The sequence below is a fragment of the Chrysochloris asiatica genome, unplaced genomic scaffold (genome assembly GCF_000296735.1).
Source record: "Chrysochloris asiatica unplaced genomic scaffold, ChrAsi1.0 scaffold00026, whole genome shotgun sequence".
Taxonomy (NCBI): domain Eukaryota; kingdom Metazoa; phylum Chordata; class Mammalia; order Afrosoricida; family Chrysochloridae; genus Chrysochloris; species Chrysochloris asiatica.
Genome location: NW_006408544.1, coordinates 18,754,720 through 18,776,937, shown reverse-complemented (window position 1 = coordinate 18,776,937; position 22,218 = coordinate 18,754,720). Strand labels below are relative to the sequence as shown.

The window sequence follows — 22,218 nt, the reverse complement described above, 5'->3', positions numbered from 1 at the left end:
GAGAACTGCCCCATGGGGTTTCCAAGATTATAAATCTTCACCAACGAAGAATGCCGTATCTTTATCCAGAGGAGTGACTGATAGGTTCCAACCCAACCGCTTACCACTGGGGCTCCTCAGCTCAGCACACCCTAAGCCAAACCAACCAAACTCACTGCCACTGAGTGGACTCCAACTCATAGTGTCCCACTACAAGATTTCCAGAAGTCCTGGTGTGACGCTGCGGGCTAATGCACTGGACTGCAACGTCTGTTTAAACCTCAAGGTCAACGGTTCAAGTTCACCAGCCACCCCTCGGAAACCCTGTGCAGGGTTGGAACTGACTCAACGACACTTAACAACATAGGTTTCCGATGTTGTAAATCTTTACGGGAACAAAAAGCCTCATCTTGTGCCTGGCAAGTCTGAACTGCAGTTAACAGTCCAGTGCTTACCCTACAGTCTCACCAGGGCTCCTTCAGCTCTCCTTTGTTGCTGTTTTCAAGTGCCCTCATGTTGGTTCTGACTCATCTGGACCCTGTGTAGGGTTTCCGAGGAGCAGCTGATGGACGTGAACCACCACTGTGACGTTACCAGTCCAGTGTTTTTCCTACAGTGGCACATCAGGACTCCCAGTTCAACCTGTTGTTTAATGTAGATGAGATGCTTCCACTCATAGCTGTATTAGGTTTCCGAGGAGGCTGCTGGATTTGAACTGCTGATCTTGCCGTTAGCAGTCTAATGCTTGTTTTACAGCACTATACCAGGACAGTTCAGAATTTTTGATTTTCTGGTAGCGTAGTGGTTACGAATTGGGTTGCGAACCACAAGGTCAGCAGTTCAAAACTACCAGCAGCTCTGCAGGAGAAAGATGAGGCTTTCTGCTCCCATAAAGATTTATAGCCTCAGAAACCCTGTACAGGGTCGCTATGGGTCGGAACCGACTCGATGGCACTCAACAACAGGGCTTCACAGGTGCGCAAGCCAGCCCCACTTGCCCACTTAGAGCACCCACCAGAGCGCATCTCTTGGGGAGGTGGGTCATTAGGCAACAGGTCCCGCCCCTGTGGTGGCTGGTCTCCAATGGTCCTAACTGCTGCGGCTGCCAAAGCACCCTCACCTCTCCTGGTCACATCCCACCAACGCATCCTGAAAAGCTTTCTAAGAATACTCTGAGACCACTGTTGTGAAAAGTTAAAAGATTTTCTGGCTAAATGAAATATTCTGTGATGGTTTCAGGGCAGGCTTCAGGGAGAGAGCGTGCGTGTGTGTGTATGTGTGTGTGTGAGAAAGACAGATAGAGGTGGATAGGAGAAAAAATACACAGAATAGAGGCAAATATTAATTGATGGTACCCTGGAATGAACTGCTGTTTGTAGTGACATGAAGTGTAGAATTTGTTGGAGAACTGATTATCTGTTCTATAACCCTTAATTTACAAAGTTAAAAAAAGAAAATACTTTTGAATTGAGATAGCCAAACCTCCTTCCTTGGACACTAGTGTTGCCCCTAGCCACTGATCTCTCCACTTTCCAGTCTCTTCTGGAACCTGGTTGACCTTATGTCCTGCAATCCACTGGGCTGGGACAATGAGAGGGGGAGGCAGGTCCTGGTGAAAATGTTGGCCTTGTCTTGGCAGTGGGGAGCCAGGGAAAACTTGTGAGCAGTGAGTGATGTGGACCGACTGGAGGTACAAGGCATTCTGGGAACAAGGACTGGACTCAGGCTCAGGAAATGAGTCTATGGGCTTTCATAGCTTAGGGCTCAGATCCCCACCACAGTTGATCTGTTCACTGGTAGGACAACCCCAGGGCTCCAAAAAAGACGTAGACAAGTCTCTGGAGAATTGAGTAATCTTCCACTCTTCACACCCTGTGGACCCTGCAACATGACAAAGCCTCCCACATCAAACCCCACAGACCAACTAAGCATGGTTTCCTTGCATTGATCTGGAATGGTTTGGAGTCTGTGTGCTCACAAGGCCTACTTCATGCATTACCCTATGCTTTGACCAGCAATTGGAAAACAGCTTTATTGATTAATGCAGGCTGGTTGAAAAATCTTTCAAAATATGATCCAACTTAAAGGATCATGAAAAAGTAGGGTTGCTGATTCAGCCCCACCTCACCATACTCACACAAGTGGCCCAGTGAGGGCAGGGTGAGGCCAATCTAGCACACTGTGGTCTGCTCCCACTCTGCCAGGGCCCCAGCAGCTTCAGGATCAGCTTTAGCTCCAGAGCCATGTCACCCATGCCCAGACTGAAGCCAATGCTGACCCCAAGCCTCAGGCTGAGAGCTGGTTGGTTCCACCTGCTAAAAGCACTCATCTGTACATCAGGAGCAAAACAGCTCCATGACTGTGTTAGCTTCAGTGCCTCCAAACAGCAGAAACACACTCTAGACCCTTGGAGACACACCAGTGCTAAATAACAGGGTATCACTTCTCAATGATATAAAGATGATACTTGGGCATCTCTGCCCACAGGCGAGAGAAAGCAAGTCAGCCTGTTATTCCTGCTGGATGATCTCCTGGGTACCAGCCCTTCTCTGGACAGAGGACAGGGTTCTACCCACACACTAGAATCCTTCTTTCCTTGTCCTGATGTTCCTGCCCCACTACCAGGGATCCAACTTTCCTCTTCAACTAACTCACTCTTGCCCTTTAAGCTGCAGCTGAGGACTCCTTCAAGCCTTACCTGACTACCCTTCCTTCTGCCCTGCCACTTCTGTTCCAGTATGGATCCCATGCTTCACTCGGACACAGCTAGTAACTACCAGGCTCTTAAAAGTGAAACCAAGGGTTATTAAGTCCAGGATTCTAAACAACAGAAGGCATCAAATTATATATATATATATTGTTGTTGTTGTTAAGTGCCATGGAGTCGGTTCCGACTCATAGCGACCCTGTACAGGGTTTCCAAGGCTGTAAATCTTTACAGGAGCAGATCGCCTCATATCTTTCTCCTGCGGAACCACTGGTAGTTTCGAACTGCTGACCTTGCGGCTCACAGCCCGATTCGTAACCACTACGCTACCAGAGCTCCATATATATATATATACATATATATATATATATTTTTTTTTTTTTTTCCTTATCATATATTTTTAACCCATGTCTCTGCCAGGACCATGATAAAAGGGCTAGGGAAGGTAGGTTCCAAGAAAACTTTGTGCTTCTTACAGCTACATCAGATTTTCTTAGTCTCCACTGCTTAAAAAATTAAAATAAAGAAACCTACTGCCCTGGCCCAACCCACAGGTTTAACCTAAGGCTAGGGGTGTTTATCAGAGACAACCCAGCAGGTTAGGAACCCAGCCCCAACTTCCTTACCTAGACCCTAGCTTCCACAAGGATTCCAAGAGAAGAAACCATGCACAAGGATTCCATTACTCATTTTATTTCAACAGTCAACTGTCCCCAGAAAAGACACTGCTGACGTTATAGCTAATTCAGGATACTGTTCTATTCTCTGAACACTGCATCCATGCTTATGAACCTACTTTTCTAAATTGGTAATCACTATTAAAACCTCAAATCGTCTAACTTTAATAGGTTCTTTTTGTTTTTTTCCCTAACCAGAAATGATGCCTAAAACTGCTCAAACTTTATGGAGGGGAAGTGAAGCTGCTGTAGGGGTCAGGATGATAACTAGTACACCCCGTGGAAGAGAGTCAAGGGGCAGTGGCCAGGCAGATGGCAGAGTCAGGGCAGCAAGGAAGGACGCTGCAAAACCTGCTGTCAGCGCCCCTGGCCCTGGCTGCCGCCCTGGCCACCAGGATGGGCTGGAAGCACGGTGTATGTGGTGCCTGCAGCATAATGCTGCCCCCAGCTGGGGAGCAGGCAAAGACAGCAGAAGGCTGAATCAGACAGTATAGCCTGTCTGCACAAATCAAAGACTGCCTTGGAAGGTTAGTCCAATGAATGGCAGCACACCCAGGGACGGTTAAATTCATTCCTAAACACAAGCTCCTACCAGCCCCTCAACTTCTCACAGCCCTGCCCCTCTCATGGTAATAACCCCGATCTCAAGATTAGAAGCACTTGAGAAATCACCCTCCTTACAAATCACCCTCCTTCCTCCTCTCTTGAAATGAGAATTCGCTGTAATCTAATACCTATTAGTACCCTTTCTCCCTACACATTGCTCAAGGCAGACAAGAAAATCATTGCTGTCTCCTGAGGCTCCACTGCTCCCAGAGAGCCCGGCTTTAGTTGGATGGCTCCTGAGAAGACGGCTGGCTGGACTCGTAAGGTGCCTCCGCATCCTGGTTATCTGTGGAGGGCACATAAGAGGCTGGATTTAGGGGGAAAAAAACACAAATTTTCAGATGCAAATTTTCCACTAGACATTCTCAACTCTTTCAGGGGTTTGATTTGCCTTTAATTTGTTCAGGGTCAGGAGACTTGACATTCTCATACTGGCCACATGATGGAGACTCAAGTTCATACTCCAGCTCTACTCTTTTTTTCGCTGGGTTGCATTAAGAAGCTCCTCCTGTATGAAATGAGCTGACATCTACACCTTGCAAAGTCAGCAAGGGGATTACAAGGAAGAAATGAGTTAATTTTCACTAATGCCTTCATCATACCAGGTTCTGTTCTCTAAGCCTCATAAAACCCATGAGGAAGGGACTCATTGGTCCAGATTTGCTGACGTTGAAACTGAGGCAAACTGAGGAAATTAACTTGCTCAAAATAATACCCAAGTCTCTTGGATCCAGGGCCAGTGATTCCCAGCCATGCCTTCCCACCTCTCCATTACCAGATCTAAGTGCTTAACACCTCCTTGGCACCAGACTAGTTCTATCTTAAAGACTAGCATCAGGGGCTACTGTCCAGTCCAACTGATGGGGCCTGAGGCCTTTTCCTCCTTTCCCACCTCAGTGAGTAGACCAACTGACATGGGCAAGCCCGGAGTTAACCTGACCACTAGTGTTAACCAGTTGCCAATGAATCAATTCTGACAGTGACCCCATTATATTATTAAAGCACAACTGGGCTCCAAGGGGTTTTCTCAACACCTGATTTTACACGAGTAGATTGCCAGGCCTTCCTTCCAAGGTACCTCTGAGTGAACTTGAACCTCCAACCTTTTTTTTAGCAGCCAACCATATTAACTGTTTGCATCACCCAGGGATTCTGACCATTAACTAGTCTTATTAAATTCTGTGGGGTCAGTTCTAACTCATACCCTGTATACAGTTTCTTAGGCTGTACAAATCTTTGCAGGACAGAAAACCTCATCTTTCTCCCACAGAGCAGTCAGTGTGCATGAACCACCGACCTTGTGGTTTGCAGCCCATTGTGTATCCTACAGAGCCACTACACTCCCATGAACTAAATGTAGAACCTGGAAACTCATTCATTTTATTGAGCCTAATTTCCTCTTTAGTAAAGTGGGGGAGGTATCACCAGACTCACGTGGCTCTTAAGATTGTTCTGTTACTTTACCGATTTGTAGATGCACAAACCACAATCAGCTCATGCAGTTGGCTGTTTCTAGTGCTCACGCATACAATTTAACTCTTTCTCTTCACCAGACACAGCTAGCCCCTTATACAGGTCTCACAGTTCAAACCTAAGAATGGATACCTATTTGCCATCTATCAACACTTTTTTGTTAAAATACCCCCAGCCCACAGGAGTGGGGGCCTCCAGTGATGCATCTGTAGTTTGTACCCAGCACTGCACTGCCCATTCCCCTCTGCTATCCAAGAGCCAGCTCACTCCCGACACCATGTCCAGAACTCTCCATTGCTTGGCAGCTACTTCGTAGCAGAAAGAGAACATCTACATGGGCTACGTTCCCATTTTTGCTTCTTCCCTGGGAAGCATGATTGATATTACTGGTTCTCCAGCGTAGCCAGGGCTGTCAGTATGTGTTTCTGGGGAAAAGAGGCTTCACTGCCCAAAACACCTCATGCCAGAGACCTGAGGCGCATTGGAGGGCCTCCCAGCTGCACCCTGTGAGAGCAGTAGCTAGCACATAGGCCCTAGAAATACAGTGGAGTGTGCTGGTTGCCAGGAGAACTCTCCAGAATGGTAGGCAAGAGGTCCAAGTCAGGAGTTAGGTTCCTGGCTTTGTCTCTAGGGGTCACATCTGTAAAATGGGATGGCAGCACCATATCACCTGCTTCCCAGCAAAATGAGATGAGCTCCTTTGCTCTCATCTCCACTGGGTTCCATATAGTCCAGACTGTAAAGGAATTTCTTTGAGAAGATGCACACTTAGGTCTGCAACCCCAGTGAGGCAGAGTGGTGTTAAGCCTAGAATTGTGGGCCCTGGAGTCCAGGCTCCTCTACATATTAGCTGTGTAACTTTGGGAGAGTTACTTCTTGTCTCTGGTTCCTCATCTGTAAACAGCACCTACCTCATGGGTTGTCTGAGAATTAAATGGACACACTGCACACTGCCCGGTACAGATTAAGTGGCCCACAGATGCTGCAATTATTACTTATATTACCTTTCCCATTGGTTCTTTTGGCTTCCTAAATTCCACAATTCAATGTGCTGCTAATCCTGGCATGAGAGGGCTCACGGGAGTCTGGCCTTGCATCCTACTCTGTCCTGACCCTGAAGCTACTGCTGTCTGCCAGGAAGCATTACCTCTTGGGCCAGGACCCCTTCTTTGCCTCGTCAGTATGGATGATCCTGACTGATGCATGGGACGTAATTTTACAATCAAGAAATGCCTCCTTAGTCTAGTTTAAGGGGTTTGAAACTCTCCAGGGTCTCCAGACCTGCTGTCTTTGAGAGGGGAAGGGCTCCCGTAAGGTTGCTTGATGGTCTCAGTTCCATGAGAGCCTGCAGATGTGTTCTAACAAATAACAAATGATTGCCAAAAGTCTGGCCTGAAATCAGTCCTGTCTCTGATGGCAGTTTCCACATCTCATCTCTAGGCTAGAAAGCACTACCATTCACTAGGTGATGGCTGAGGAGGAGGTGGCCTGTCTGGTCTCCATGCCTCCCAGCAGCAGTTCAGGATCTTCGGAGCCAGCTGTGACTACAAAGCTCTGCAACTGAGAAAGCAGTAGGTGATCTCTAGCCGTGCCCATCTTAGCTGGAAAAGGCCTCAAGCCCTTATCAGTTAGACTGGGCAGTAGCCACTGATCCTAGCTTTATTTAAAAGGGCCTTCTAGATCTCATGGAGTTTGTCAGCCCTTTCCAAATTGTAGGAGTCTCAGGGGAGGACCAGAAAAGAAAAAATTCTAGAGCTTTTAAAGCTGCAGAGCTCCCAAAGCAAGGCCCAAAGCATTTCCACACCACAGTCTAGTCAACCCTCACAGCAACCCTGGGACAGAGTGCATTCTACAGATGAGAAGACTGGGGTCAAGAAGGCCCAAGGGCCTGGGACATTCGGTGCACCACTGGCAGAGCTCCAAGGGTCAGTCTTCAGTCCCTGGTCTGCTGTTCTCTCCAGAGTGGTCTAGGGCAAAAGAACAACTGGTCCCACCTGCTACTTCTTCATGGAGAGGCCCTGGTCCCTCAGGTCTCTGAGCATACCACCTGCCTGCCTGCCATGCTCCACACCTCTACCACACAGGCACAGCGAAGGCCAGCCTTTCCATTTATATGAAGGGGCTTCCAAAAGTTGGTAGGAAAATGGAATTAAAAGATAACAAACTTTCCACCAACTTTTTGAAACTTCTCTTTATCTACAAGAATCTCTCAGGGCCTTGGCTTTCTTAACTGAAAATGGGAACCCAGCTCCCTGAGATGCTTGCTTACAGAGTCTGGAGAGGAACTGTCTGAACAAGCTTATCCATCTTCAGCTCCTCCACTCGTACTTCGGATTAGGCCTCTCCTCCTCTAGGGAGAACTGCTTAGAAAACTGGTGCTCACTTACCAGTGGTTTCCTTGTCCGCTTCAGACAGGAAGGCCAGTGAGAAAGATGATGGCGGCAGTGGTGGCAGTGGTGGTGGTGGTATGAAGTGGATGGAAGAAAGGAAGCCTGGAGGGAGGAACTGGGGCTGTGGCGGTGGAGCGGGAGGGTAGTAGTTGGGCTGGAAATCTCGCACTGGTTCCGACACCTGCATGGCACACACACAAGAGAAACCAGAAAGGAAATAGTTAGCCCAAATGGCTGATGAAAATGTCCCCTGCTCCTCCAGAAGGGAGGAGACTCATCCCCATGGGGTTGTCACCTCTAGAAGCCCTAACACCCAGGCACAGGGCCCTTGGAACAGGGTGTTCAGCAATCACCTGAAAAAATGGTTGAAAACAAGAAAGAACACAGGTATAACTCAAAGATGCTGGGGTAAATGAAGAGCAGCAGACCGAGCCCTTCTGTGTGTGGCTGACACAGATTACGTTTAGATGGTTGCCTCATTCAATCCTTGTAACCCTGCGAGATAGGTCCTAGTACTATCATTGCTGTTCTGATGAAACACTGATCCACTCAGGCCCAAAGTCACAGAGCTGGTAAGTGGCAGACAGACCTGGGTCCAAAGTCTGACTCCATAGCCCACCATAGTGGACAACTATCACATGCTACTCTGCACCAAGGAGGAGTCTAAAGGCCTCTTAACATGATCCATTTTCTGGCACATGGAATAACTCATAGGAATGTACAGAGGGCCTTTCGGAGGCCCTGTTCTAATGTGGCAGGAGAATAAACTAGCAACCTGGGTCTATCCAGCTGTTACTGTGGAGAGGGAAGCCGAGAGCCCTCAAGAAAATCATTTACTCAATCAACAATTCTGTGTTTCTGTTTCTTCAGTAACTGGAAGCTAACCTCATACCATAGGACCCTCAGGCTGTAATAAGAGGATTTGGAGGGATGCTGGTTACACAACTCAGAGCTTAACTGAGAAAGGCATGAATGTAATAATAATAAAAATAGTAGTAAGAAATATTAGATGTAACAAGCTGTGTTCTGGAGAGAAATATATTCTTAAATCAAGTGAGTTTGAAAAACTCTGTGTAGATTTCCTCCACACTGGAGAGCTACATATGAGTTAAAGGCTCTGGGTGTACACCAAAACATTCTTAGATTAATCCAGAATTTATGAACTTAGGGTTAACTACAAAGGGGAAAAATACTTCTAAGTATCTGCTATGTGCCAGATCCAGTGCCAGGCACAATGCATACATTACTCATTGGCTGTACTCCACAGCCTTTGAGACAGGCTCACTTCCCTTCATTGTACAGGTTAAGAACAGACTGAGGCCGCCTTAGGTGGCTGGGCAAATCACCCTGGGTCATCTAGCTAGTAACTGATGGAGGCAGGCTCCTGACTGTGTTCTTTTGGGAAGAGAACAGTGAGGGTAAGCAACAACAGGCGACACAGAGACTGAAGTGGGAAAGAAGAAGATGTCTCTAAGGAATATCTTAGAGCTTGGGCAACAGTAGCAGGACAAGAATCAAAGTAATACATAGACTCTTGGGTTTGAAAGACTCTGACAAATGCCCTATCCTCCGTCCAGAAGGGGAGATTATTAGTGATTTAATTCCAAGCTGTTTAGCCAAGTCTTTCCCTGGATCACAGCTCCTGCCTGGGGCCCATGGTAGCAGCCTGAGCCCAGATACACCGACTGAGATCACACTCCTAACAAAGGCCGTCTGGCAGACCCGTCAATCAGAGCCCAGTCCTGGACGCCAGGCTCCAAGCTTCTGTATGAGCAGACGGCATAGGCTCTGCTTGGCCAGCCCTTCTCTTTGTGTGGAGATTGGAGACGCCTTGATTTCCTTGGGCTGCAATGGGGTGGCCAGGTGGAGAAAGTCGGCATCTACAAATTTCAGGCAGGATAAGGTGAGGGTGAGAGCAGAGGGTTCCTGGGCTCTGGAGTTAGGGAGAAAGAGAAGGTACATTTGGCTCTGTCACCCGCCAGCTGTGTAATTCTAATCTTAGCCCAACACTCACCAGTTCTGTGATGCTGCCCAAATCACTTAACTTTTCTGAGCCTGTTTGTTCGACTCTGATGCTTAAAGGTCACACAGGTCAGTAAGCACCCTGGAAATTACCAAGACCAGTGGTTTCTGAACATTTCCCCTTGAATCAATGGGAAATGACTTAAAACTTACATCCAAAAGAGGTAGAAGAGGCACTGATGGGATGAAGAGTAGAAACCCAAGGTCCTGTGCGCCTTACCCCGCTGGACACAGTAATAATCCCATACTCTGCAGCTAATGATTCTTGACATGATGTAAATGGAAATGTTTAATCTTCTCATTGCTCTCCATATTGAACCAAAGAACACTGCTGTCTCCTCACTCCTCCCCACCTCTGAAGACTTCCAGGGATGGCTCTTAGCTCCATGGGAGGGAGTCAGGGTCATGTGTTAAGTGCCATGGAGTTAGCTCTGACTCACAGAAACCATGCATAGGATTTCCAAGGAGCAGTTGGTGGGTTTGAATCACTGGCTATGACTAACAGTCCAGTGCTTATCATACAGCACCAAACCAGAAATCCTTCCAGTAACTTGAGTTCATTTGCACCAGCCGCTGCCCCAAGTCTAGCCTTATGGAGACAATATCCTGCAGCCCTATGTACTGCAGGGTTTGCCAAGAGTCATTTACCCACCCTAGTGTAGGATTAAGGAGCTCTGGTAGCGTAGTGGTTACGAATCGGGCTGCGAGCCGCAAGGTCAGCAGTTCGAAACTACCAGCAGTTCCGCGGGAGACAGATGAGGCTTTCTGCTCCCGTAAAGATTTACAGCCTCAGAAACCCTGTACAGGGTCGCAATGAGTCAGAACCTACTCCACGGCACATAACAACAACAACAGTGTAGGATCATAAAACCTGGTAACCCCAACAATAACTTTTACATCCATGGTATTTAAAACTCCAATGTTAAAGAGCACACCAGTTAGTAATTGACAAAATTAATCTTATAAAAGCATTAAATTCTCTTTTGTTTTTTTTTCCTCAACAAATTATTTCCTAAGGTGACAGGTGTTTTGGGGAAGGTTTCTGGCGTTTACATAACTGAAATCCTCTGTAGCCTCACTGAGGCCAGGGAACCTGGCTCTACCTTCAACTGTACAGCCCTGGGAGGGTGACATCCTCTGCAGCCTGCAGCAGCAGGTCCCTAAGTGGCACAAGCTGTTTGCATTTGGCTGCTTAACTCAAGATTGATAGTTTGAACCCACCCAGTAGTTCCATGGAAGGGAGGGCTGATAGTCTGCTTCCATAAAGATTATGGCCAAGAAAAACCTCTGGAGCTCAGTTCTACTTTGTTAATACATGGGGTTTACCATGTGTTTGGTTTTCTAGCATCAGAACCTCATGAGTTAAGGCTCTGTTCCCCCTACCAGGGCCTGGGGCCTGGGGCCTGGCACAGAACAGGCACACCGTTTTGACAACTGGCTTCCTGGGATTGAGAATCAGAAAAGGTGGCTGAGGAACCTGGAAAGGAGGCAGGCATGGGACTCACCGAAGTTCCTCCTTGTTGGGTGTTGCAGGACACATGCCGAAAGCCTTGCTGCAGAGGAGTCCCTGGGATGGGGGACACATCTTGGTAGCCCAGCGGAAATGGGCGGTAAGAATGCATGCTGGAGCAGCTAGGGTACAGCTTGGAGGCCTCTCTCTCCAGGTAGTCGGATTTCATCATATAATGCGAGTTCATGCCCAGAGGGCGTTCTGAAAAAGCCAAGCAATGAGGGAAACAGGAGAAACAGCCAGAGCTGGGGGCAAGCAGCAGTACAATAATCACTGTATACAAACAGCACCCACAGCCATTACACCTTTGACCAGCACTGCTTTTTTTTTTAATTAACTTATTTTTATTTATTATGGTATGTAACAAAACACTTCTCTATTTAACATTTTCATAGTACAATTTAGTGTTATATTCACCATGTTGGGCAACTATCACCCTTATCTGTTCCCCAAATTTTCCATCACCTCTCTGCTTTTAAAATCCTTCAACCACATCCCACAAAAGCCTTCCACCTGGCCCACAAATCTGCGTGTTGTCTGGTTCCTGCCTCTACTCTAGCAGATTGCTTCCAATTCATTTCAAGGACTTTCAAAAACTATTCCACCGCCTTGGAAGGCTTTCTCCCCAAGTCCTGCTTGCCTCTGTTAAATCCCACTCAACTCCTTCTCTTCCTTCAGACCACAATTAAATTGTCAATTGTTACAACTTTAAACATTGGTTTCTGTGACTTTTTGATAAATGCCTTCCCTTCCACTGGAACAAAATCCTTGAGTGTAAGGAATACGCCACCCCACCTCTTCATCATGAGTGTCTGACACCTAAGTCCCTTATAAAGAGACTTAACACAGAAAGACATCCTCCTGGGATTGCTGTTTCAGGTTCGTCTTCTCCATCAGACAGCTCTTCTCCCTTTCCACCAAGATTTTTCTAGACTGTCTCAGAAGGCAGAGATGGCCTTCTGAGAGCAAACAAATCAGTCCTCTCATACTGCCAAGGGGAGGCACTGATACAGAGGGAAGGCATTTGCCTAACATTACAGGGTGAGCACTCGGCCACCCTGCTTCCTAACTCCGACTTGTGTTCTTCCTAACACACTGCCAGAGGGAAAACATATCACCGCACCCAAAATACCATTTTAAAAAAGGGGTGGGACCTCAAATCTCTATGGGTATTGAAACTACTTTATTACTACAAGCAAAACAGCCAAAATGTACTTTGTGCTGAAGATAGGGAGTAAAGAGGCAACACCATTGTAAAAAATCAACCTGTCCCCTCCCGTGTAGGTGGAGGGCGCACAAGTGAACAACTTTCCCGCCACCACCAGGGAAAAGGGCGGGAAGATGTGCTCAGGCCCTACTGAGGGGAGGTCCCCTGGGAGGAGCATCCAGATGACAAGAACCTAGGGAAGGACCAATGGGCTTGGTTTATTTTAGCTAGGCCACGCGCAGAGAAATCCTGGAGGAGGGGCCTGAAAATTCCAAGCAAAGGGCAGGGAGTGCGCATGTGCATTGAGCTAGCGGGCAGTTTGAGCAAGTGCTTTGGGAGGAGCCTCCAGGTCTCCAGAAGCTAGGAAAGGCCTCCCAGTTCTATTTGAGCCAGCCAACCCGCAGACATCCTGGGGGAGGAGCCTCGAAGCAAAGAAAAGGGCGGGAAAGAGTTCGCATGCGCATTGGACCAGAGGGCAGTTAAAGAAGACATCCTTTTGGAAGAGCTTCCAGGCTATTGGTGGGGGGGAGGGGGGTTTGCGCAGGCGCAGTACTGACTGCCCAGACTGTGGAGCCCTGGGGGAGGAACCGCCAACCCATGGGCGGGAAGGGGTGCGCAAGCTCAGAGAGTCCTAGTAGAGGAAGTTGTTGTTGAGCGCTGAGGAGAGGAAGAAGCTACACCAATTTGGCGTGGGAGCCATTTTTTCTTACAAAATGGAAAGGGAAATACTAGCTAAATGTTCAAAGCACCCCGGACAATCCATTCTTTGCTATCCCTCTACTTTACATCTTATAAAATGGCATTCAAGCCTTTCTGAGAAAGATTTCTCAAACAAGGTTACCTTCGAAAAGCTAATCCCCCACCTCCACCCCTTCCAGAACCCACGCGGCCCAGGGTCCCGCAGGCTTGGTCACCAGCCCAAGGAAAGCCGCTATACCCAGAAAAGAACCAATGGGGAGGCCAAGGCCCCTAGGACCTAGGAGTCTTACCGAAGTGGGCGAATGGCGGGTTGGGCACAGGCAGCAGAGGCCTGCGCACCTCCAGGCGGCCCGGACGTCCCCGGCCTACGGCCTCCCCCTGGAGCTGGCGTCCCACAGAACTGGACGCCGCAGGGGCAGCTCCTTCGCTCGCTTCCACGTGTCTGCGGCGGTTCACCACCCAGTGGAAGGCGCTGGGGCCCGAGTCCGGGCCCCGTGGGGGCCTCTCGGGGAAGCCAGAGGTCTCGCGGCCATGGGATCTGGGCTGCAAGTCCCCTGCAGCGGCGGGCGGCAGTGGGCGGTCTGAGCCCCGGACCGCAGCCACAGCCCCAGAGACGACGACGGGCTCAGGTCCCTGAGCGCCCAGGGCCACCTCCTGCTCCTCTTCTTCAGACGCCTGCCTCTTGAGAACTTTCTGCGCAGCCATTATCTTCTGGCGCTCGCTGATCAAGTAGCACTTCTCGCAGGTGCACTGCTTCCAGCGGCACTTGCCCGCGTGGCCCTTCACGGGTACCACGAAACCATGGTTCCGGCACCGGGAACACTTGGGGGTCCGCAGCATTTTCTCAATTAGCTTGGTAGGGTTTGCTTTCACAACACAACCACCACCTCTGCGAGCTGCAGGACGAATGGAGCCAGGCAGAGTGGCGCCCCACAAGTCCTTGGTGCTGGGGACTTTGGATACACTTGTAGCAAAATGGTCCTCGGTATATACCCGGAAGTGGAGCCACCCCCTTGCATTTCCCTCCTTTTTTCTTGCTTTGTGTGTGTGTGTGTGCAAAATTTGGAGAGGTCCTGAATTTCTGTGCCTTGGATAGTTTGGTGTAAGGGAATGAGTTGAATAAATACTTTATGCAAAGCTATTGCACGTATGTATGTACACCATCTAGGTGGGCTAAAGTCATAGGCATTTAGTTTTTCAAACTTTTTGTTCCCGCCTCCCCAAGCTAGAAGGTATTTTGTAACTTCCAAAAAGGCGGGGTGATTTTCAACGGTCCACAGATTTAAAATGCCACAGGAACGTAGCTCTCGTAGTCATTCCAATAGAAAAACGAGCTAACAGGCAAGCCATGTACCTTCCAAAAGCTACCGCTTCTGTTGGATTTCGTTTCTCCTCCCTGCAGGGAAGCAGCCGGGCTTGGCGATGCTTCCAGAATATTCTGTAGAGCTCAACGCCAATCCGATGGTTGCTCTAGGCTGTGTTCCCTTACAAGTAATTACCAGTAAGTCTTGCTAACCTCAAGGTCGGCAGTTCGAAACTACCAGCTGTTCCGCGGGAGAAAAATGAGGCTTTCTGCTCCCGTAAAGATTTACAGCCTCGGAAACCCTGTGCAGGGTCACTATGAGTCGGAACCGACTCCACGGTACTTAACAACAACAACAACAATTCTTGCTTAGGTGACCTGGTGGTGCAGTGGGCTAAAGGTTGGGCTACTAACATCAAGATCGGCAGTTCAAGCCAGGATGAGGCTGCCTTTCCAGTATAGATCACTGAGTCGAAATCATAATGGTGAGTTTGGTTTTGTTTTAAGTTGGAATCATAACAATCGATTTTGTTTTAAGTCTTGGAACCCTGGTGTGGCACTGAAGGGTAAGACTGCAAACCCTAAAGTTGCCGGTTTAAACCCACCAGCTGCTGCTCAGAAACCCTATTCAGGGTCACTGTGAGTCGGAACCAACTTCACGGCACTTAACAACAACAATATAGGGAGGGAAGTTCAGTGGCTCTGAAGGATAAGCACAGCACTACAAACCAAAAGGTCAGCAGTTGGAGCCCACCAGCCGCTCCAGGGAAAAGATGAGACATTCTGTTCCCACAAAGATAGCCTCGGACACCCTGTACAGGGTCACTATGAGTCAGAACTGACTGAACAGCAAATAACATAGGAATGGTGGCTTTGTGGAGTAAGCACTGGACTGCTAACCACGAGGTCAAACTCACCAACAACTCTGGGCGAAAGATGAGGCTTTCTGCTTTCGTAAAGATTTAGAGCCTCGGAAACCTTCTATAAAAAAGATCACTATGAGTCCCACCTAACTTTACAGCACCTAAGAACCACAACAAGGAGCTCTGGTAGCGTAGTGGTTACGAATCGGGCTGCGAACCTCAAGGTCAGCAGTTCGAAACTACCAGCTGTTCTGTGGGAAAAAGATGAGGCTTTCTGTTCCCACAAAGATTTACAGCCTCGGAAACCCTGTTCGGGGTCACTCTGAGTCGGAACCAACTCCACGGCACATAACAACAAGAACCACAACAGAGCGCTGCGTTTCTGAAAGCGGAGGAAAACTTATTATTGATGCCTTTCAACGTAAATTTCACTGGGACTCAGCAATCCTAGAGAACACACAGTAGAACTGCCGCTTAGCGTTTGTTGTTGTTAAGTGCCGCCGTTGAGTCAGTTCTGGCTCAGCAACACTGTAGAAGGCTTCTGAGGAGCAACTGGTAGATTTGAACTGCCGATCATGTGGTTCACAGTTAGGGCTAATCCTACAGTGCCACAATGGGAGTTCTAATACGGCTTCCGAGTCTTTTTAATCAGAGCAGACAGCCTCATCCTTTACTCACTGAGTGGAAGCGCCTGGTTCTGCTCGTAAGTTCTAACCTCCAGTCTTCCGGTTAGCAGCCGGGAGCTTTAACCACTGTGCTACCACAGCTTCTTTAGAGCTGACTTAAAAATGTTTTATAGTAAAATTGGGTATTCAACTACTAACTTGCATTATTGCTTAACTTTACATTTCAGTTTTCTCTATAAATCTGCCCAAATCTTGGGACAGTTGAAAAGCTGTCCAGATTTAACAGTTTAGTCACGGTTACTACAGTTTTTTCATTTTTTGTAGTTGTTTGATAAAATTTGTGACATTCTGAGAGGTTTATTGTTGTTTTGTTTTTAAGGGCCACCAACACCTAAAGTAAGGAGCTCTGGTAGCATAGTGGTTACGAATCGGGCTGCTGCGGGAGAAAGATGAGGCTTTCTGCTCCCGTTAAGATTTACAGCCTCGGAAACCCTGTACAGGGTCACTATGAGTCGGAACCGACTCCACGGCACATAACAACAACAACACCTAAGTTGGAGTCCTGGTGTGGCGCTGTGGGTTAATGCGCTGGACTGCAAATGGGTTTGAACCACAATGTCGGTGATTCTCAGAAACCAGTCGCTCCTCAGAAACCCTCTCAAGGGCCGCTATGGGTCGGAACCAACTCCACAGCACTTAGCAATGACAACAGCTAAATTGAAACGCTTATAATCCCAGTATAAGTTATATAGTTATTAAAGAAGACACATAGCCACCCTGTATAGTGTCTACGAATCGGGCTGCGAACCTTAAGGTCCTCAGTTCGAAACTACCAGCTGATCCGCGGGAGAAAGATGAGGCTTTCTGCTCCCGTAAAGATTTACAGCCTCGGAAACCCTGTATAGGGTCGCTAAGAGTCGGAACCGACTCAATGGCACTTAACAACAACAACACATAGGGGTTTTGAGGCTGTAAATCTTTACAGGAACAGAAAGCCTCATCTTTCTCACATCACCAGGTCTCAATTTAAGAAGGTGGCAGTGGCAGCCGCGGTGATGATGGTTATGTGCGGTGGAGTCTGCCCAACTCCTAGCGACCCTGTATAAGGTTTCTGAGACTGTAAATCTTTACGAAGGCAGAACGCCTTTCTCCCTCAGAGCAGATAGAATCCACAATGTGACCAGGGCTCCTTATTTAAAAAGGTTGTTAGTTATAGTTAGTGTTACGGTTTAAAAGTGTGAGAGTTTTCGTTGTTCTTTCATTGAAATTCTCTCTTTTTGGTGAGAGAATAGATCTAAACCCAGGACTAAGTGAGCATTTTGATTTTCTTAGCCTCTGATTGCAGCTGAGCTTAGCACTCAACTGTCTGGGACTAGTAAGTGGTTGCATTCTCTTGCAAGACATTTGTAGACACAGGAAAGCTGAAAAGAGGTTTGCAAAGGTGCTTTGTGTGTGGGCTTTAAAAAAAAAACCACAGTTTAATAAAAGGACACAAGAACCTGTACCTGTATATGTTTCATGTATTAATGGGCTCTTCAGGAAATTTTCACAACTTTACATCCATTTAAAGAGGTTCTAGGCTTGGCTCCTCTTTGCTCTAGCATTCTTTATCTTATTTTTCAATTTAAAAAATAGTATATATTTTCTTCCATAGATAAAGGGAAAGCAAGCTTTTTTTCTGACTTCACTATTCAAAATATCTAATTTTTTTCACTGGCAGTGTCATTAGAAAATGGTCCTTAAAAATTACAGTTTCAATACTGCTGTCAGAAAATCTGGGGCATAAGCTGTATTGTGTCATGGTACTGCTAAGTGCAAGGTCACTTTATGCAATACCAAATTTAAATTTGAAATTAGATGGCATCAACTGATAATACCTAAAAAAAAAAAAAAAAAAAAAACACCCTCTCCTTTACATTTCATGCTTTACCACCCAAGCTCTCTTCATGTTCTCATTAATGATTTAAAGGAAAATCTACTCAAAATAGTGTTATTTAAATTAATGTATTTTAGCCTTGTTAACTACAAAATGCTTCCATATTTACTCATAGCTTTAGGGGCAAAATATACCCAAGGTGAAGTGAATTTGCATAGTGCTTTGAGAGCATTAATAAACAACCATATATCTTTTTAATCAGTAGGCACATTATGAGATGAAGAAAATGCAGGTTTTGCAGAGTAAACAAATCTAAGAAGAAGAAGAAAGCAAAATATTTCATTTCTTTTTCCCCACAAAATCTTGGTTTATGTAGGTAAATTCCAACAGAGCTTTATTCATTTTATTCCTGTAATTCAGGCAAATTGATAGCTTGGTTTTATTTGGGTTGATGGCTGATTGCTTTTTTAACTGCTGCTTTTAAAAGAAATGGGTGTGTTTCTTTAAATTGTTATTTTAAAAGATGGTACCAGGGGAGCTGGTGGCCCTGAACTGTGAACCACAAAGTCAGCGGTTCCAGCTCACCTGCTGCTCCTCGGGAGAGAGATTCCACAAAGATTTACAGTCTCAGAAACCCTATACAGGGTCACTATGAGTCAGAATCAACTAAATGGCACTTAACAACAAGATATGAGTGAAAACTGGAAGTCAGAAAGAGATGGGAACAATAAATATAGTAGCCCCCTTCCTTACCCACACTGGCTTGACTTAACCACAAAAGAGCTAGATAATTATCATATCTAACTTCCAACTTCAGATACACCCCTTTTTCCTGCTTGGTATAATCCCTCTTCCCTTCAGTTAATATGATTGCTATCAGTATTGTTTAATTCATATTCATTTAGGAGAGCCTTGTATTAGTGCACAGTTGTATCATTTATAATCATTAAATATTGCATGCATAGTAATGTTTCCTTGTGGGTAGCACACAAAATAAGGAAGGAATTTTTTGCCTACAGCATCTTTCCCCCAACAGCTATAACCCAGATACCAGCTGTCTGCTTCTTCAGGTTCTCTCTAAGTGAGCAATGAAAACCTTATTGACGACTTTGTCCGGAAGCTGGAGGAGAGGAGTTAGATGAGACTTCCTACAATAAAGACTTTGAAATTCTGCTTAAGCATTTCTGTTCTCTCTAGATCTTCCCTTGCTGGGCCATACCTACAGTAGATAAATTGGTCTGTTGTTGTCCCTATACAGTACCCATCCTCACTGGCTCCTCTTGATTTTAGTCAGCTCTATGGAGTCCTGGCATGGTGCTGTAGGATAAGCACTCGGCCGACTTCAACGGCACTTAACAACAACAACAAGTAATTTGCATTCCAGCACATTAACCCACAATGCCACACCAGGATGCCAAAGGATGAGTTGTTGTTGTTGTTATGTGCCGTGGAGTCGGTTCCGACTCATAGCGACCCTGTACAGGGTTTCCAAGACTGTAAATCTTTACGGGAGTAAAAAGCCTCATCTTTCTCACGCGGAACAGCTGGTAGTTTCAAATTGCTGACCTTAAGTTCGCAGTCCGATTCGTAACCACAACGCTACCAGAGCTCCATCCAAAGAATGAGTAGAAATTAGTTAAGTACAGAATCAGGAGAGGTATATCCACCAACAGCAAGGGCCTGTTGAAGGCATCAGTGTGGCTGCAGGAGACTGGCATGTGATGAAGTGAAGAGATCAGTTGCAGTCAGGTGGAGGGAGTCCTTGAGGAAAGGTTGTTGTTAATGTTTTTGTTAAGTACCGTTGAGTTGATTCCGACTCACAGCGACCATGTATAGTGTTTCTGAGGAGCAGCTGGTGGGTTTGAACTGCCAACCTTGTGGTTTGCAGTCCAGCTGATCCTGTAGCACCACATCAGGAGTTGGGAGTCACTTATCTATGACCAAAAAAAGGAATTGATATGGAAGGGCCAGACTGCACATATCCATAATGAAGGTCCCTACCTTTAGTTCTCTCCAAAATCTTGGGATACAAACCAGTATCCCAAGTAATTAGGAATCACATAGGTATTACAAGATCAAAATGAGGTTAAATGGAATTTTCTTTTGGGGAGTTGTTCCAGGTGGGCACACACTCAAGGCCATGAACTGGGATTAGCACTGTGTGCTATGTAAGGTTGTTCCTCCTAGCCCTGGGCACTGTTGATTGAGTCATCTGACCTCTCCTAGGAATCGTAAACAGTCAAAGGACAATAGTGATAGAAGACTGGAGTTACATGGATAAAAAGAAAATAGAGAGATGCAATTGCACAGACAGAGTAAAGGCTGAGATAAAGGAATTGAAGGCAGACAAGAACATCATTCAGACAGAGAAGGCATACTCAAAGTGGCATTACTAGAGTTAGACTTGATTATTTTGTTCTGTTTTTGCTTGCTAATTTGATGAAAAGACGCCCTGATGGCTCAGTGGTTAAGTGCTCGATTGCCAACCTGAAGGTCTGAGGTTCGCTCTGTGGGAAAAAGATGAGGCAGTCTGCTTTTGTAGAGATTTATGGTCTTAGAAACCTTATGGGGGTGGTTTGACTGTATTCTATAGGGACCTTGACAGCAACAGGTTTGGATTTTTGAGTGTTTGAATGTGATGAAAAAAATATTTTTACACCCATGGAAACTTTCACAATATGAATACTTATGATAGTACTATCATATTTCAGAAAAATGATAAAACTGAAACTTAAGAAACTTTACCCAATGTATAGAGTTTGTCCAAATCTGTACATTAAAAAAAAAAAAAAATTATTGTGAATTGAGTGATAATTTACATGGGAGAACGTTGGTTTTACACTTATCGTATTTTGTTTCATTGAAATGATTATAATCCCCTCCATACATCATCATCCAACAGTATTTGCTTCTGTTCCCTCAGTTGTTTGTTGTTGTGGTGGTGGTGGGTTGTTGTTGTTTTTTTAATGTACATAAATGTACTCATGAATATATAATGTGCCAAAGGGCACATTCTGCAAGCCTGCTTCCTGGATACCAGCACACAACCTTTCTCTTTCCATGAGTCTGGAGTTCTCAGTTGCTCCATCTCTCCCAAATCTGTACTTTTAACCACTCCTCTTTTTATTGCCATCATTTAGTCATTTCAAAAGTCTTTAATTCATGAAAAATTACTGCCGTTGTTGTTGTCATTAAGTGCTGTCTGATCAGTTGTGTCTCATAGTGACCCTATGTAGAGTTTCCGAGGAGCAGCTGGTATATTTGAACCACTGATCTTGTGGTTAGCAACCCTGTGCTTATTGTACAGTACCACATAATATATAATTTATTTAGAATGCCCAGAATAGTGCTTGGTATCTGTCACATAGTAAGCATTCATTATGTGGTATCAAGGAGGGGAAAGGGAGGAAGGAAGAAGAGAAAGTAATCTAACTAGAAGATTTGATTTGATTTAGTTGCTCATCCTTTCCAGGTGATGTCAGGCTCTCTGGGCATAGAATAAACCCTAGCTGTCTAATGCATTAGCTAGCTATTACTCCTATAAGGCTATTGAGTGCTTGAAGTGTGATCAGTTCAGTTGAGCTGAAAATTTCAAATACACATCAGATTTCAAAGAAAAAATTTTTTTAAAAAGTAAAATATCTCATTAATAATTTTAATAGATTGTTATTGTTAGGTGCCATCAAGGTGGTTCTGACTCAAAGCGACCTGATGTATAACAGAGCAAAACACTCCCTGGTCTTGAGCCATCTTCACAATCTTTGCTGTTTGATCCAGTTATTGCAACCACTGTGTCTAACAATCTCATTGAGAGTCTCCTTTTCCCTGACCCTCCACTTTACCAAGACTGATGTCCTTCTCCAAGAACTGGTTTCTCCTGATAACATGTACCAAGTACACGAGACAACGTGTTGCCATCCTTACTTCTCAGGATGTAGAACATTCTGTCTGTACTTCTTCCAAACAGATTTGTTTGTTCTTTTGGCACTATTCTTTCACCAGCACCATAATTCAAACACATCCATTCCTCTTCAGTCTTATTCGTTGTCCAACTTTTACATATATATGTTGTTGTTGTTAGGTGTCATCAAGTTGGTACCAACTCATAGCGACCTTATGCACAGCAGAATGAAATACTGCCCCATCCTGGGTCAACCTCACTATCGTTGCCACGCCTGAGCCCATTAATGCTGCCACTTTGCTAGTCCATCTCGCTGGGGGTCTTCCTCTTTTTCTCTGACCCTCCACCCTACCAAACATGATATCCTTCTCCAGCGACT

The 22,218-nt window shown here is 46.1% G+C and overlaps 1 protein-coding gene across 1 annotated transcript; it reads right to left on the bottom strand.

Annotated features, from left to right (window-relative positions):
- Nucleotides 1–4,190: 4,190 nt before the first annotated feature.
- On the bottom strand, nucleotides 4,191–19,203 carry DMRTB1 (DMRT-like family B with proline-rich C-terminal, 1). The gene is made up of 5 exons (XM_006839868.1): nucleotides 19,200–19,203; nucleotides 13,561–14,166; nucleotides 11,360–11,565; nucleotides 7,830–8,013; nucleotides 4,191–4,255 (listed from the first exon to the last, which is right to left on the bottom strand). The coding sequence occupies exons 1-5, from the start codon at nucleotides 19,201–19,203 to the stop codon at nucleotides 4,191–4,193; spliced, it is 1,065 nt and encodes a 354-aa protein (XP_006839931.1).
- Nucleotides 19,204–22,218: the final 3,015 nt, after the last annotated feature.